This window comes from Hemitrygon akajei, chromosome 6, assembly GCF_048418815.1.
Source record: "Hemitrygon akajei chromosome 6, sHemAka1.3, whole genome shotgun sequence".
In the NCBI taxonomy this organism is placed as follows: domain Eukaryota; kingdom Metazoa; phylum Chordata; class Chondrichthyes; order Myliobatiformes; family Dasyatidae; genus Hemitrygon; species Hemitrygon akajei.
The window spans coordinates 185100577-185117967 of record NC_133129.1 but is presented as its reverse complement, the minus strand read 5'-3'; the positions used below and the strand labels follow the sequence as shown (position 1 = coordinate 185117967).

Genomic DNA, 17391 nt, shown 5'->3' with positions numbered 1-17391 from the left:
CTGTCCCACTCTCTCTCCACAGCCCTGTGTCAGTCTCACACTAATCCCACTGTCACACTCTCTCCCCCAGCCCCGTGTCAGTCCCCACACTAATCCCACTGTCCCACTCTCTCTCCACAGCCCTGTCTCAGTCTCACACTAATCCCACTGTCCCCTCTCTCCCCACAGTCCTGTGTCAGTCTCCACACTAATCCCACTGTCCCACTCTCTCTCCACAGCCCTGTGTCAGTCCCCACACTAATCCCACTGTCACACTCTCTCCCCACAGCCCTGTGTCAGTCTCCACACTAATCCCACTGTCCCACTCTCCCCACAGTCCTGTGTCAGTCCCCACACTAATCCCACTGTCCCACTCTCTCCCCACAGCCCTGTGCAGTCCCACACTAATCCCACTGTTCCACTCTCCCCACAGCCCTGTGTCAGTGATGCACCATCAATAACTCACGCTGAGACTTAGGAAGTGAGATATCGGCTTTTATTGACTGGAAGAACAACACTACATCCTGGGAAAATGAGGGAGAGCAGCAGACCACAGTCGCCTTTATACAGGGGTCTGTGGGAGGAGCCACAGAAGCTGTCAGCAGGGGGTCTGTGGGAGGGGCCACAGGAGCAGTCATCAGGGTCTGTGGGAGGAGCCACAGGAGCAGTCAGACAGGTATATCTAGTTCACCACAGTCAGTCCCCACACTAATCCCACTGTCCCACTCTCTCCCCACAGCCCTGTGCAGTCCCACACTAATCCCACTGTCCCACTCTCCCCACAGCCCTGTGTCAGTCCACACACTAATCCCACTGTGATCCAAACCTCTTATCATCTTGTACACAGCTATCAAGTCACCTCTGCTCCTCCTTCATCCCAAAGAGAAAATCCCTCGCTCACTCAGCCTATCCCCATAAACACATTCTCCAATCCATGCAGCATCCTAGTAAATCTCCTCTGCATGTATTTTCCTGTAAATGCCTGCAAGCAAATGAATTTCAGGGTTGTATTCAACCAGACTATGTAACAGTTCCTTCCCCCAAGCTATCAGACTCCTCAATACCCGAAGCCTGGACTGACACCTTGCCCTATTGTCTTGTTTATTATTTATTGTAATGCCTGCACTGTTTTGTGCACTTTATGCAGTCCTGGGTAGGTCTGTAGTCTAGTGTAGTTTTTTTCTGTGTTGTTTTTTACATAGTTCAGTGTAGATTTTGTACTGTTTCATGTAGCACCATGGTCCTGAAAAACGTCTCGTTTTTACTGTGTACTGTACCAGCAGTTATGGTCGAAATGACAATAAAAAGTGACTTGACTTGATATGACAATGTATACTTATGTATTTTGATACTAAATTTACTTTGAACTTGTGGGTCCTGGATAGAACTGTATAGTCATTAAAGATCTCACCGTTAAAGGAGTGGATGTCATCATCGGATTCCAATGGACAACCGAAGAAGACTTTGAACGTTGACTACAATGAGCAGACCAGAACTGAACACAAAGTGTAGACAACGTGTAATCATCAAACATTCACCCACATGTACACAGAACATACCACAGTACACAGCACACAGCTCACATCACACAGCAATACATCACACAGCACACCACACACTCTAAGAGAGAGAAACGCCAGGTGATAGGTGAAACTTGGAGGGGGTGAGATGAAGCAAAAAGCGAGGAAGTTGATTGGTGAAAGAGAGAGAAGGCCATGGAAGAAAGAAAAAAGGGGCCTGCTGTATATCAGTGAGACCCGATGTAGATTGGGATACCGTTTTTCCAAGCATCTATGGTCCGTCTGCTAGAACAAGCGGGATCTCCCAGTGGCCACCCATTTTAATTCCACTTCCCATTCCCATTCTGATGTCCATGGCCTCCACCACTCTCGTGATAAAACCACACTTACGTTGGAGGAACAACACTTTATATTCCATTTGGGTAGCCTCCAACCTGATGAAACAGCACACCTTAAAACCTTCACCATCATTTTGGTGGATTTTAACAAAGCAAGTCTGAATAAATCACTAAGCAATTGCCTTCACCAGATAACTTGTGAAACAACACACTGGACCATTGTTACACCAGCATCAAGAATGCCTACCGTGCTATTCCACGCCCTCACTTCGGGAAGTCTGATCACCTGGCTGAGCTTCTACTCCCTGAGTATAGGCAGGGACTGAAGACTGCCGCACCAGTGGTGAGGACCAAGAAGGTTTGGACAAGGGAAGCACAGGAACACCTACAGGACTGCTTTGAATCAGTGGACTGGACTGTATTCAGGGATTCATCTTCGAACCTGGATGAGAATACTGCAGTTGTTACTGACTTCATTAAAACCTGTGTGGATGAGTGTGTGCCCACAAAGACTTACTGTACATTCCCAAACCAAAAGTCGTGGATCAACCAGGAGGTACGTCATCTGCTGAAGGTTAGATCTGTGGCATTCAAGTCTGGTGACGCAGTTGTGTACCAGATTTGTGGAGGGCTATTTCAAGGGCGAAGAGACAATTTCGAACGAGGTTGGAGGCGACATCGGATGTAGGACAACTCTGGCAGGGTCTGCAAGACATTACTTCCTACAAAGTGAAAACCAATAGCATGAATGACAGCGATGCTTCACTACCAGATGAACTCAATGCCTTCTATGCCCACTTTGAAAGGGAGAACACAACTACAGCTGTGAAGATTCCTGCTGCACCTCATGACCCTGTGATCTCTGTCTCAGAGGCTGATGCCAGGCTGTCTTTAAAGAGAGTGAACCCTCGCAAGGCAGAAGGTCCCGGTGGAGCACCTGGTAAGGCTCTGAAAACCTGTGCCAACCAACTAGCGGGAGTACTCAAGGACATTTTCAACCTCTCACTGCTACAGGCAGAAGTTCCCATTTGCTTCAAAAAGGCTACAATTATACCAGTGCCTAAGCAGAAGAATGTGAGCTGCCTTAATGACTATCGCCCGGTAGCACTCACATCTACAGTGATGAAATGCTTTGAGAGGTTGGTCATCACTAGACTGAACTCCTGCCTCAGCAAGGACCTGGACTCATTGCAATTTGCCTATCGCCACAATAGGTCAATGGCAGACACAATCTCAATGGCTCTTCACACAGCTTGAGACCACCTGGACAACATAAACACCTATGTCAGGATGCTGTTCATCGACCATAGCTCAGCATTTAACACCATCATTCCCACAATCCTGATTCAGAAGTTGCAGAACCTGGGCCTCTGAACTTCCCCCTGCAATTGGATCCTTAACTTCCTCACTGGAAGACCACAATCTGTGCGGATTGGTGATAACATATCCTCCTCGCTGACAATCAACACTGGCACACCTCAGGGGTGTGTGCTTAGCCCACTGCTCTACTCTCTATATACACATGACTGTGTGGCTAGGCATAGCTCAAATACCATCTATAAATTTGTTGATGATATAACCATTGTTGGTAGAATCTCAGGTGGTGATGAGAGGGTGTACAGGAGTGAGATATGCCAACTAGTGGAGTGGTGCCGCAGCAACAACCTGGCACTCAACGTCAGTAAGATGAAAGAGCTGATTGTGGACTTCAGGAAGGGTAAGACGAGGGAACACATACCAATCCTCATAGAGGGATCAGAAGTGGTGAGAGTGAGCAGTTTCAAGTTCCTGGGTGTCAAGATCTCGGAGAACCTAACCGGGTCCCAACATATCAATGTAGTTATAAAGAAGGCAAGGACAGCAACTATACTTCATTAGGAGTTTGAAGGGATTTGGTATGTCAACAAATACACTCAAAAACTTCTACCATTGTACAGTGGAGAGCATTCTGACAGGCTGCATCACTGGAGGGGAGTATGGAGGGGCTACTGCACAGGACCGAAAGAAGCTGCAGAGGGTTGTAAATTTAGTCAGCTCCATCTTGGGTACTAGGCTACAAAGTACCCAGGACACCTTCAAGGAGTGGTGTCTCAGAAAGGCAGTGTCCATTATTAAGGACCTCCAGCACCCAGGGCATGCCCTTTTCTCACTGTTACCATCAGGTAGGAGGTACAGAAACCTGAAGGCACACACTCAGCGATTCAGGAACAGCTTCTTCCCCTCTGCCATCCGATTCCTAAATGGACTTTGAATCGTGAACACTGCCTGTTTTTGCACGATTTTTAATCAATTCAATATACGAATACTGTAATTGATTTATTTATTTATTGTGACGATAAACCTGATTCTGATTCTGAACCTGATAGCATGAACATCGATTTCTCAAACTTCCAGTGATGCCTCCCCCCCTTTCACTATTTCACATCCGTTGTCCCTATCTCATGTTATCTCCTTGCCCACCCATCGCCTCCCTCTGGTGCTCCACCTCCCCCCTCCCCCTTCCACGGCTTTCACCAATCAACTTCCCAGCTCTTTGCTTCACCCCTCCCCCTCCAAGTTTCCCCTATCGCCTGGTGTCTCTCTCTCCCCTCCCCACCTTTCAAATCACTCCTCAGCTTTTTTTTCTTCAGACCCGCCGAAGGGTTTCGGCCCAAAATGTTAATTGTGCTTTTTTCCATAGATGCTGCCTGGCCTGCTGAGTTCCTCCAGCATTTTGTGTGTTGCTTGAAAGCGAGAGAGTTTTACAAACACAGCAAAGGTGTAAGCACAAGCATCTGCCTTGATTTTCACTGCCACCACTAGTTTCGAATTGATTGAAACAGGAATAAAAATCATTAAAAAAACACAGGAAACAGTATATTCACAAACCGTTATTTATTTATTTGTCTTATTTACTGAGATACAGTGGGGAACAGGCCCTTCCAGCTCACGGAGCCACCCCGCTCAGCAAGCCCCCGATTTCACCCCAGCCTCATCACGGGGCCATTTACAATCACCAATGTGCCTACGAACTGGTACGTCTTTGGACTGTGGGAGGAATCCAGAGCTCCCAGAGGAAACCCACACATACAAGGGAAGAATGTGTAAACGTGCTTATAGAGGATGCCCTAATTGAACTCTGAACTCCCATGCCCCAAGCCGTAATTGTATCACACTAACCCCTACGTTACCATGGTGCTGGCGATCTGGCCTCCACCCCCTCTCAGGAGCAGAGAATTCCACAGATTCTCCTCCCTCCAATAGAACAAACCTCAGTTTTAAACGCCCACCCCATTATAACCATGACCCTCCCGCTGGTGGAAACGTGAACCTTCAGAGTGGATTGAAATTTGTGCAAAATCTCTTTTCAAAAAGGCAATTCAAACCTGACCTCAGGCTATGTTACGTGAAAATTAAATCGTCTGCAGAATCTCTTCATTCAGAGATAAAGCAGGAACAGGCCCTTCCAGCCCAAGGAATCGCACAGCCCAACTATTTTAATTGTCCTAATCACAGGACAATTTACAATGACCAATTAAACTACAAACTGGTACATCTTTGGACAATAGGAGGAACCCTCACAATCATGGGAAGCAACACACAAAATGCTGGAGGAACTCATCAGGCCAGGCAGCGACTACAGAAAAGAGTACAGTTGATGTTTTGGGCCGAGACCCTTTGAAGGTTTCCATAGATGCTGCCTGGTCTGCTTCTCCAGCATTTTGTGTGTTGCTCAGATTTCCTGAATCTACAGATATTCTCGTTTATGATCATGCTCAAACTTTCTTACAGAGGATGCCTGAATTAAACAACAAACTTCAACGCCCTAGGTTGTAAACATCGTGCTAACCGCTACACACCATGTATCTGTAACCCCCTCTACCTCTATACCCCTCAGTGTATCTGTAACCCCCTCTACCTCTATACCCCTCAGTGTATCTGTAACCCCCTCTACCTCTATACCCCTCAGTGTATCTGTAACCCCCTCTACCTCTATACCCCTCTGTGTATCTGTAACCCCCTCTACCTCTATACCCCTCAGTGTATCTGTAACCCCCTTTACCTCTATACCCCTCTGTGTATCTGTAACCCCCTCTACCTCTATACCCCTCAGTGTATCTGTAACCCTCTCCAGCCCCTATACCCCTCAGTGTATCTGTAACCCCCTCTACCTCTATACCCCTCTGTGTATCTGTAACCCTCTCCGGCCCCTACACCCCTCTGTGTATCTGTAACCCTCTCCGGCCCCTACACCCCTCTGTGTATCTGTAACCCTCTCCGGCCCCTACACCCCTTTGTGTATCTGTAACCCTCTCCGGCCCCTATACCCCTCTGTGTATCTGTAACCCTCTCCGGCCCCTACACCCCTCTGTGTATCTGTAACCTTCTCCGGCCCCTATACCCCTCTGTGTATTTGTAACCCTATCTGGCCCTTCACCCCTCTGTGTATCTGTAACCCTCTCCGGCCCCTATATCCCTCTGTGTATCTGTAACCCTCTCCGGCCCCTACACCCCTCTGTGTATCTGTAACACTCTCCGGCCCCTACACCCCTCTGTGTATCTGTAACCCTCTCCGGCCCTTCACCCCTCTGTGTATCTGTAACCCTCTCCGGCCCCTACACCCCTCTGTGTATCTGTAACCCTCTCCGGCCCTTCACCCCTCTGTGTATCTGTAACCCTCTCCGGCCTTACACCCCTCTGTGTATCTGTAACCCTCTCCGGCCCCTACACCACTCTGTGTATCTGTAACCCTCTCCGGCCTTACACCCCTCTGTGTATCTGTAACCTTCTCCGGCCCCTACACCCCTCTGTGTATCTGTAACCTTCTCCGGCCCCTACACCCCTCTGTGTATCTGTAACCCTCTCCGGCCCCTACACCCCTCTGTGTATCTGTAACCCTCTCCTGCCCCTACACCCCTCTGTGTATCTGTAACCCTCTCCTGCCCCTACACCCCTCTGTGTATCTGTAACCCTCTCCGGCCCCTACACCCCTCTGTGTATCTGTAACCCTCTCCGGCCCCTACACCCCTCTGTGTATCTGTAACCCTCTCCGGCCCCTATACCCCTCTGTGTATCTGTAACCCTCTCCGGCCCTACACCCCTCTGTGTATCTGTAACCCTCTCCGGCCCTACACCCCTCTGTGTATCTGAAACCCTCTCCGGCCCCTATACCCCTCTGTGTATCTGTAACCCTCTCCGGCCCTACACCCCTCTGTGTATCTGTAACCCTCTCCGGCCCTACACCCCTCTGTGTATCTGTAACCCTCTCCGGCCCCTACAACCCTCTGTGTATCTGTAACCCTCTCCGGCCCCTACACCCCTCTGTAATGTTGGCAATGTTCCCACTAACTGCTTTGGGTTTATCTGATTATGGACATGGAGTGGAGGTGGGATTATGTTGGTGTCTGGGTTGGGGAGGGGATGGTAGTGGAAATGGTGTGGGACCTGTCTGTACGTTGTGGGAGTGGGTGGGTTACGTGGGAATGGTTGCAGCAGTGGTGGGCATAGGTGGGCTGTGATCGAGACTGGGATTGGTTGCAGAGTTGCAAAGTGTTGGGAAATAGAAAATACTGTGGACTTTCATCAGGGAGTCAGTCATAGAAGCTGGCTCTTTGTAGCATAACGGCTAGCTTAGCACTTTACAGTCGGGACAGAAGTGATTTGGAGGCCTAGGGTCTGGTGCAGGTCGTTGGGAGTCGGCAGTTTAAATGGTTTTTGGCATAGACTAGAAGGGCTGAAGGGTCTGTGCTGTGCTGTACTTCTCTATTGCTCCACGACTCTATTTACAGCGCCAGCGTTTGGAAGATCAGAGTTCAGTTCCCACTGCTGCCTGTAAGGAGTTTGCATGTTCTCACCGTGGGTTTCCTCCTGGTCCAAAGGGTTAGGGTTAGTCGCTGTGGCGTGCTATGTTAGCTGCCTGAAGCACGGTGACACTCACGGGCTGTGGCCAGCACATCCTCGGACAGCGTTGGTTATTAACACAAATGACATTTTTCACTGTGTGCTTCGATGGACACGTGACAAATAAAGCTGATCTTTTTCTCTAAACTGGTCCAAATGCCTGTCGTAGCTCACTGCTAGGCCCATATCCTTCTAAACCTTTCCTCTCTGTGTAAACATTGTCAATTTAAAAGACATTTGGACTTAATTTATCTTGCCTGAGCCACTTCCTCTATCAGCTTATTTCATAGACACTGTGTGGAAAAGGTTGCCCCTCAGAGTCCTCTTAAATCTTCCCCCTCTTACCTCAAGCTCATCCCTCTAGGAAAGGGAAGATTTCCAATCCACTATCAATGAACACTGCTTGGCTTTACAATCACCTTGATGTCAGTGACCTTCAAGACCAATGGAAAATGTCTACTTTTGGACAAAGAGAATGAAGCCTCACAGAACTGCACAGAATACGGCCAGTGTTAGGACACTCCCTCACGTCTCAAGGCAGGGGAATGAGTCACATCGCTCCATTCTGACGTTTCAAGGGTAACAGTGTCCACCACCTGGGTACCTATTTACACGTGGAAAATATTTCACTCTTTTCATCTCAACAGCTGTTTACAAACCTCATTTCAGCAGTTGAAGAGACCTGGCCCATCTCCTGCAAACCCTAAGACACAAAAAGAGTACGTGCTTGACGTAGCTGCATTGAGGGAGCGTGCGAGAGAAATGGTCCCGTTTCATGACAGCTTCATCTTCCTCAGGATGTTTGAGATTGTCCATCGCTGGCCCCTACACTCCTGAAGTAAGAGCTGGTAGCCGTAGACACCGCCACTGCTTTCCTGCATCTCCAAACATTTTTTTGACACTCTGTTCTGTACTGCGCCCCCCTAAAGAAAGAAAGCAAACATCACAACATTATGGACGAAGATTTATCTTGAGAAACAGTGTAGAAAAGGCCCTTCTGGCCCTTCAAGCTGTGCCCAACAACCCACCGATTTAACCCTGGCCTAATCACAGGACAGCTTACAATGAACTATTAACCTACCAACCAGTACGTCCAGTACGTCCAACCAGTGGGAGGGAGGGAGCACCCGGAGGAAACTGATACATTCCGGGGGAGATTGTACAAACTCCTTACAGAAGAATCCAGAATTGAACTCTGATACTCTGAGCTGTAATACCATCGTATTAACAGCTTGCTACGGTGCTATCTCACATTCAGATCTGAGCAACGGGGATCTGTACATTACCATAGCCACTAACAAACTGCTGGAGGATCTCGGCACAGTGCGCAGTATCTGTGGGGGAAAAGGGATTGTTGACCCTCTGTCAGGACCCCGGCTACAGTGGAAAGGTGGATGTCAGTATGTGGCCAGAAATGACACAGAACAAGAGGTCCCAAGGATCCCAAGCCTGAGAGTCATAGGCCACTACAGCACAGAAACAGGCCCTTTGGCCCATCTAGTCCATGTCGAACTATTAATCTGCCCAGTCCCACTGTCCTGAACCCGGACCATATCCCTCCCATCATGTACCATTGAAATCGAGCCCATATTCCCCAATTGCGTCTGTTGCTCACTCCACATTCGCACCACCAGAGGGAAGAGGTTCCGCCCCATGTTTGAAGGTCAAGACACTAGTCTGGCTGCACTTGGAGTATTGTCAACAGTTTGGGCCCCATATCTCAGAAAGGGTGTGTTGTCACTGGAGAGAGTCCAGAGGAGCTTCACGAGGATGATTCTGGGAATGAAGGGGTTAACACGTGGGGAGCTTTTGGCAGCTTTGGGCCTGTACTCACTGGAATTTAGAAGAATTCGGGGGATCTCATTGAAACCTACCGAATGTTGAAAGGACATAGGGTGGAAGTGGGAAGGATGTTTCCTCTGGTGGGGGTATCCAGAACTAGAAGCCACAGCCTCAAAACTGAGGGGCGACCTTTTAGAATGGAGGTAAGGAGGAATTTGTTTAGCCAGAGAGTGATGAGTCTGTGGTGGAGCCCAAGTCCATTGGTATATTTAAGGTGGAAGTCGATCGTTTCCTGATTGGTCAGGGCATCAAAGGTTACAGGGAGAAGGCAAGAGAATGGGGTTGAGAGGGATAATAAATCAGCCATGATAGAATGGCAGAGTAGACTTGATGGGCTGAATGGCCTAATTCTGCTCCTATGTCTTATGATCTTATGTTCCCCTTAAACATTTCACCTTTCACCCTTAACCCATGACCTCTAATTCTAATCTTACCCAACCTCAATGGAAAAAGCCTGCTTGCATTTACCCTTTCTCTACCTTTCATAATTTTGTATACCTCGATTAAATCTCCCCTCAATCTTCTATGTTCTAAAGAATACAGTCCTAACCTATTCAACCTTTCCTTATAACTCAGGTCCTCCAGACTCGGCAACATTCTTGTGAATTTTCTCTGTACTCTTTCAACCTTGTCTACATCTTTCCTGTCAGAAGGTGACCAAAACTGCACACATTGCTCCAAATTAGGCCTCACAGACAGAAACCTAGAAAGATAGAAACCCTACAGCACAATACAGGCCCTTCGGCCCACAAAGTTGTGCCGAACACGTCCCTACCTTAGAAATTACTAGGCTTACCTATCTATAGGCCTCTATTTTACTAAGCTCCATGTACCTATCTAAAAGCCTCTTAAAAGACCCTATCGCATCCACCTCCTCCATTGTTGCTGGCAGCCCATTCCACACTCTCTGAGTAAAATACTTACCCTTGACATCTCCTCTGTACCTACTCCCCAGCACCTTAAACCTGTGCCTGATACAACTGCAACAGTACCATAAGATCATAGGATATAGGAGCAGAATTAGGTCTAATGGTCTGCTCCATCATTTCATCATCCTGCCTTCTCCCCGTAACCCTTCATGCCCTGACCAATCAGGAATCTATCAAGCTCTGGCTTAAACATACATGAAGACTTGGACTCCATAAGCTGTCCATGTGTGTGAATTCCACTGATTCACCACTCTCTGGCTGAAGAAATTCTTCCTCATCTCCGTTCGAAAAGGATGCCTCTCTATTCTGAGGCTGTGTCCTCTGGTCTTAGGCTCTCCCACCATCCTCTCCACATCCACTATCAAGGCCTTTCAGCATTCAATAGGCTTCAATGAAATCACACCTCTTTCTTCTGAATTTGAGTGAGTATTGGCCCAGAGCCATCAGATGCTCTTCATATGACAAGCCATTCAATCCTAGAATCATTTTTGTGAACCTCCTTTGAACCCTCTCCAGTATCAGCACATCCTTTCTAAGATAACAGACCCAAACCTACTCACAATACTCCAAGTGAGGCCTCACCAGTGCTTTATAAAATCTTAACATTACATCCTTGCTTTTATATTCTAGTCTTTTTGAAATGAATGCGAACATTGCATTTGCCTTCCTCACCAGAGACTCAACCTGCAAATTAACCTTTAGAGAATCCTACACAAGGATCCCAAGTCCCTTTGCATCTCAGTTTTTTGTACTTTCTATTTAGAGAATAGTCAACCCTTTCATTTCTTCTACCAAGGTGCATGACCTGACACTGTATTCCATCTGCCACTTCTTTGCCCATTCTCCTAATCTGTCCAAGTCCTTCTGTGGCCTCTCTACTTCCTCAAAACTACCTGCCCCTCCACCTATCTTCATATTGTCTACAAACTTTGCAACAAAGCCATCAATTCCATCATCCAAAACATTGACATATAACATAAAAAGAATCGGTTCCATCACAGACGCCTGTGGAACACCACGAGTCATTGGCAGACTGTCAGAAAAGGCTCCCTTTATTCACACCCTTTGCCTCCTGCCAATCAGCCACTGTTCTATCCATGCTAGAATCTTTCCAGTAACATCATAGGCTCGTAACTTGTTAAGCAGCCTCATGTGTGGCATCTTGTCAAAGGCCTTCTGAAAATCCAAGTACACAACATCCACTGACTCTCCTTTGTCTATCCTGCTTGTTATTTCTTCAAAGAATTCCAACAGATTTGTCAGATATGATTTTCCCTTGAGGAAACCATGCTGATTACAGCCTATTTTGTCGCGTGCCTCCACGTACCCTGAGACCACATGCTTAACAACCCACCTCCTGTACTCAGTACTTTTATTTTTGAAGGCCAAAAGCTTTCTTTATGACCCCATTTACCTGTGATGCCACTTCCAATGAATTATGGACCTCCCTTTGTCCTACCACACCCCTCAGTGTCCTACCGTTCACTGTGTAATGCCTACCCTGGTTGGTCCTACCGAAATGCAACACTTCACAGTTGTCTGCATTAAATTCCATCTGCCATTTTTTAGCCCATTCTTCCAGCAGGTCAAGATCCCACTGCAAGCGATGATAGTCTTCCTCACTGTCCACTACACTCATCTTGGTGTCCTCCACAAATTTGCTGATCCAGTTAACCACATATCATCCAGATCATTGATATAAATGAGAAACAACAAAGGACCCAGCACCAATCCCTGCGGCACACCACTAGTCATAGACCTCCAGTCAGAGAGGCGACCATTACTGCCACTCTCTGGTTTCCACCACAAAGCCAATTTCTAATCCAATTTACTACCTCAAGCTGAATGCCGAGTGACTGAAGCTTCTTGACCGATCTCCCAAGTGGAACCCTGTCAGATGCCTTGCTAAAGTCCATGTGGACAATATCCATTGCCTTGCCTTCATCCACTTTCCTGGTAACTTCCTCAAAAAACTCTTCAAGATTACACATCAAGAGTCAGTGAGAGTGAGCGCTGTTCGGCAGACGGACATCAATTTGCCCCGCCGAGCCTTCGACCAGCAGCCAAAATGCCCCGCAAGATGAATGACACTCCAAAGCCTGAAGAACTGAGGAGATCATTGCAAAAACGGAGAAATGTCATGACAGCTGCTCCGGCCAAGAAGGCACCAGCGAAGAAAGCTAAGAAACCAAAGGCAAAGCAAGCGACTCGAGCCGGGAACCCAGCACTGCTCCTGCCCAAAATGGAGAAAACAAGGAGGCTTGAGAAGCAAAGTTGCTGATAGGCGATGGTATCAACAGTGTCTGGAAGGCTTATCAATTTCCTGCAATGTGTGCAATTGAAAGAAATATTTTTATCAGTTTTTATAAAGGCAATTTTTTTTTACTTCTGAGTGAGCAAATGTGGGTGCTTGCATTGTTTTATTTGGGAGCTTTTGTATACAAATTGCATGTTGAATTGCTTGATATTAAACCCCTTTTTGTTCCCACACAAACTCCTCAATTTTGACCATTTTCTATCTTTTCCATCAGATGAAGTTATGTTTGCAATGTCTATTCATGTTATTGGCAGCTCCTGACCCCTGTGTGAAATCATTATTTTCAGATTTGGCAATTTAAAATTTAAAAACACTTTTTTTATCATTACTGTTCGAAAATGGAAATAATAGAATCTCTTCTGGCTCAAATGTAATTTTTAATTCCACTGAGTTTTAAATTTGCTACTTAAATAAAGTTGGGTATTGTTTTGCTAAAAAAAAGATTACACATTGCCAAGGATCTCATGCGGTCTGTACATGCCAGACGTGTGGTGAGAAAAGCATAACAGTAATGTAAAGATTTTTACTCCTCATGTATATGAAGGATGTAACTAATACAGTCAATTCAATTCAATTAGACATGACCCACCACACACACAGCCATGCCAACTATCCTTAATCAGTCCCTGTCTATCCAAATAGTTATACTCCAGTCTCTTGGAATACCTTCCAATGAGCTTCCCACAACTGATGCCAGTCTTACTGGCCTACAATTTCCTTGCTTATGTTTAGAGCCTTTTTTAAACAGCAGAATATCATCCTCTCTGGTATCTCTCCTGTAACTAAGGATGTTTTAAATATCTCTGCTAGGGTCCCTGCAATTCCTGCACGTCTCCCATAGGGTCCGGGGGAACACCTTGTCAGGACTTGGGTATTTATCTACTCTGATTTGCATCAGGGTGGCAAACACTTCCTCCTCTGTAATCTGTACAGGGTTCATGAAGCTGATGCCACTTCTACAGACTCTGTGTCCATCTCGTGAGTAAATACAGATACAAGGAATTCATTTACGATCTCACCCATCTGTTTTGTCTCCACACATGGATTACCATTCTGCTCTTCCAGAAGACCAAGTTTGTCCCTTGCAATCCTTTTGCTCTTAACATGTCTGGAGAATCCCTGAGGATTCCCCTTCACCTTGTCTGCTAGAATAACTTCATGCCTTCCTTTTGTCCTCCTGATTTCCTTCATAAGTGCTCTCTTGCATTTCTTGTGCGGCATAAGCACCTGCCAGTTAGTAAACTGACCTAAGGTTGACGGGTTGCTGGGTGGTGCTTGGCAGGAAGGGCCTATCCCGTGCTGTGTCTCTAAATAAAATAAAATAAAAAAATATATTGACAGGAACATGCAGAGGGATAGAGCTAATTAAATCTGTCAGAGAGCCAGTCCAGGCAAGAGGGGCAGAAAGGCCTCCTGGTTGGGAGGGCAGAGAATGGTAATGTGAGGGTCCTCGGCTGTTTTCTAAAGCCTCAATGCCACTCGCCTGAGTGAAACTCCAGTGTGACCTCATCTGTTTGCTTTCTGCATGACTGCACTCCATCAGCCTGGGCCTGCCGTTCATCTCCACAAGGCACCGGTTGTCCACGGCGTCAAGGGTGGGGCTCAGCACCCCCACCACAATCTGCTGGTTGCTTCTGTAGTAAATGGCCTGTGAGAGGAAGGTACAGTGGGTCAAAGTTCAAAGTACCTTTATTATCAAAGTACATGTACAGCATGTCACCATGTACGACCCTGAGACAGATTTTCTTGTGGGCATTCACTGCAGAACAAAGAAATAGAACATTACAACACAATGGAGGGCTGACCCTCCATCCTACTCTAAGATCGATACAATGGAATAAATGAAGTGGACAAAGACAGACAAACAACCAATGTGCAAGAGAAGACAAAATGAGTCATAGAGTGACGACTCATAGGTTGTGGAATCAGTTCAGTGTTGGGGTGAGTGAAGTTATCCCCTTTGGTTCAGGAGCCTGATGGTTGAGGGGTAATAACTGTTCCTAAGCCTGCTGGTGGGGGTCCTGAGGCTCTTGATGGCAGCAGCGAGAAGAAAGTATGGCCTAGATGGCGGGGTCCATGAGGATTGAGGCTGCTCTCAACGTCAAAGAAACGAAGCAGTTGACCACAGATTACAGGAGGAATGGACACAGGGTCACCCCTATTGACATCAATAGGACTATAGTTGAGAGGGTGAGTAGTGTCGAGTTCCTCAGTATACACATCACCGAAGATCTCACCTGGTCTGTACTCCGGTACCTCCTTTACCTCAGACAGCTGAAGAAGTTCAGCATGAGGCCCCAAATCCTCAGGACTTTCTTGATTGAGAGCATCCTCACTGGCTGTATCACCGCCTAGTGTGGGAACTGTACTTCCCTCAATGGTAGGACTCTGCAGAGAGTGGTGCGGACAGCTCAATGCATCTGTGGACGTGAACTTCCCACTCTTCAGGACATTTACAGCAGCTGGTGCTTAAAAAGGGCCCGAAGGATCATCAGGGACTCCAGCAGCCCAACCACAAACTGTTTCAGCTGCACCCGTTTGGCAAATGTTACGATAGTATTCAGGCCAGGACCAACAGGCTACAGGACAGCTTTTTTACCCAGACCGTCAGACTGATCAACACACATTGATCTGATTGACTGTCTGACTGTACACACACGTATACAAAACAATTATGTATACAATCTCAGTGTCTGGCAATATCCTCACACATTTCCCATCCTTATTACTTGTACATTGTGACAGAGGCGCAATAGAAAGGTTTTATTCCTTCATGTTGTGAGATGGGTGTAAGAAATAAAATTCTAATTCCCTCCTTTTAAACAACTTGAAAGCGTGTAGAGAAAATTGACAAGGAAGTTGCCAGGACCTGAGGACCTGAGTTACAAGGAAAGGGTGATTAGGTTCGGACTTTATTTCCTGCAGCACAGGAAAATGAGGGGAGATCTGACAGAAGGATAAAAAATTAAGAGGGGCATAGAAAAGGTAAATGCAAACAGGCTTGTTCCACTAAGGTTGGGTGAGACGACAACTAGAGGTCATGGGTTAAGTGAAAAGTAAAATGTTCAGGGGAAATGTGAGGGGAAACTTTCTCACTGGCCGGATGATGAGAGTGTGGACAAGCCGCCAGCGCGTGGTGGATTGGGTTTGATTGCAATGTTTAAGAGAAATTGGACAGGTACACGGATGGGAGGGGTATGGAGGGCTTTGGCAGAATAACAGCTTGGCATTGATGGGCCGAATGGCTTGTTTCTGCGCTATAGTGCATGTCTCTATTAAAATCAGCTTGCCTCTGCTCGGTGCTGCCTTCCGTCTCAAAATCATAATCAGAGTCGGCTTTCATATCACTGGCACAGATTGTCAAATGTGTTGTTTGGCAGCAGCAGTATGTTATAATGTACAGTATGAATTACAATAGATTTTATATCTTAAATTGAATAAGTAGTACAAAAAGAGAGGAGGAAATAGTGAGGGAGTGTTCATGGGTTAAATCTGATGGTGGAGGGGAAGAAGCTATTTGTAAAATGTTAAGTATGTGTCTTCAGGCTCCTGTACCTCCTCCTTGATGGTAGTAATGAGAAGAGGGCATGATTCAGGTCCCACTGTGCCCTCAGACAGCTTTCTTCACAAATGAGTTCTGGTTGCCTCATTATAGGAAGGATTGTGGAAGCTTTAGAGAGGAGATTTACCAGGATGCCAAAAGACCATAAGACCAGCAAGGCGGCTGGACCGGATGGAGTTTCCCCACGATTACTGAGGGCCTGTGCGACTGAGCTGGGAGAACCACTACAGCGCATCTTCAACATGAGCCTGGAGCAGAGAAGAGTACCCAGACAGTGGAAAACATCCTGTATTGTCCCGGTACTGAAGAAACCACAACCAAAGGAGTTGAATGACTTCAGACCTGTTGCCTTGACGTCGCACGTTATGAAGACCATGGAGCGGCTGATAATACAGAATCTGAGGCCACAAACCAGGCACGCCCAGGATCCTCTTCAGTTTGCGTATAAGGAGAAGGTGGGAGTGGAGGATGCTATCACGTATTTGCTGCACAAATCACTCTCTCACCTAGAGGGGGTCAGTTGTGCTGTGAGGATTACATTCCTTGACTTCTCTAGTGCCTTTAACACCATCCAGCCCAAGATCTTAAGGCACAAACTAACGGAGATGGGAGCAGACTCTCACATGGTGGATTGGATAGTGGACTACTTGACAGATAGACCTCAGTATGTGCGGTTGGGAGACTGTAGGTCTGACACGGTGGTCAGCAGCACAGGGGCGCCGCAGGGAACCGTACTCTCTCCGGTCCTGTTCACCCTGTACACATCAGACTTCCAATATAACTCGGAGTCCTGCCATGTGCAGAAGTTCGCAGATGACACGGCCATAGTGGGGTGTGTCAGGAATGGACAGGAGGAGGAGTATAGGAAACTGATACAGGACTTTGTGATATGGTGCAACTCAAACTACCTGCGTCTCAATATCACCAAGACCAAGGAGATGGTGGTGGACTTTAGGAGATCTAGGCCTCATATGGAGCCAGTGATCATTAATGGAGAATGTGTGGAGCAGGTTAAGACCTACAA

General features: G+C 47.0%; 1 protein-coding gene across 2 annotated transcripts in view; it reads right to left on the bottom strand.

The window, feature by feature from the left end:
* Window positions 1-6868: 6868 nt before the first annotated feature.
* Window positions 6869-17391, bottom strand: part of LOC140729758 (polypeptide N-acetylgalactosaminyltransferase 18-like) — a 98761-nt gene continuing 88238 nt past the window's right edge. For both annotated transcript variants that reach the window (XM_073049949.1, XM_073049950.1), the window contains exons 10-11: window positions 14289-14453; window positions 6869-8640 (exon numbers count right to left, since the gene is read on the bottom strand). In XM_073049949.1, the coding sequence (XP_072906050.1) occupies window positions 8491-8640; window positions 14289-14453 (315 nt within the window). In that variant the 3' untranslated portion in view covers window positions 6869-8490. The remainder of the gene's footprint in view (window positions 8641-14288; window positions 14454-17391) is intronic.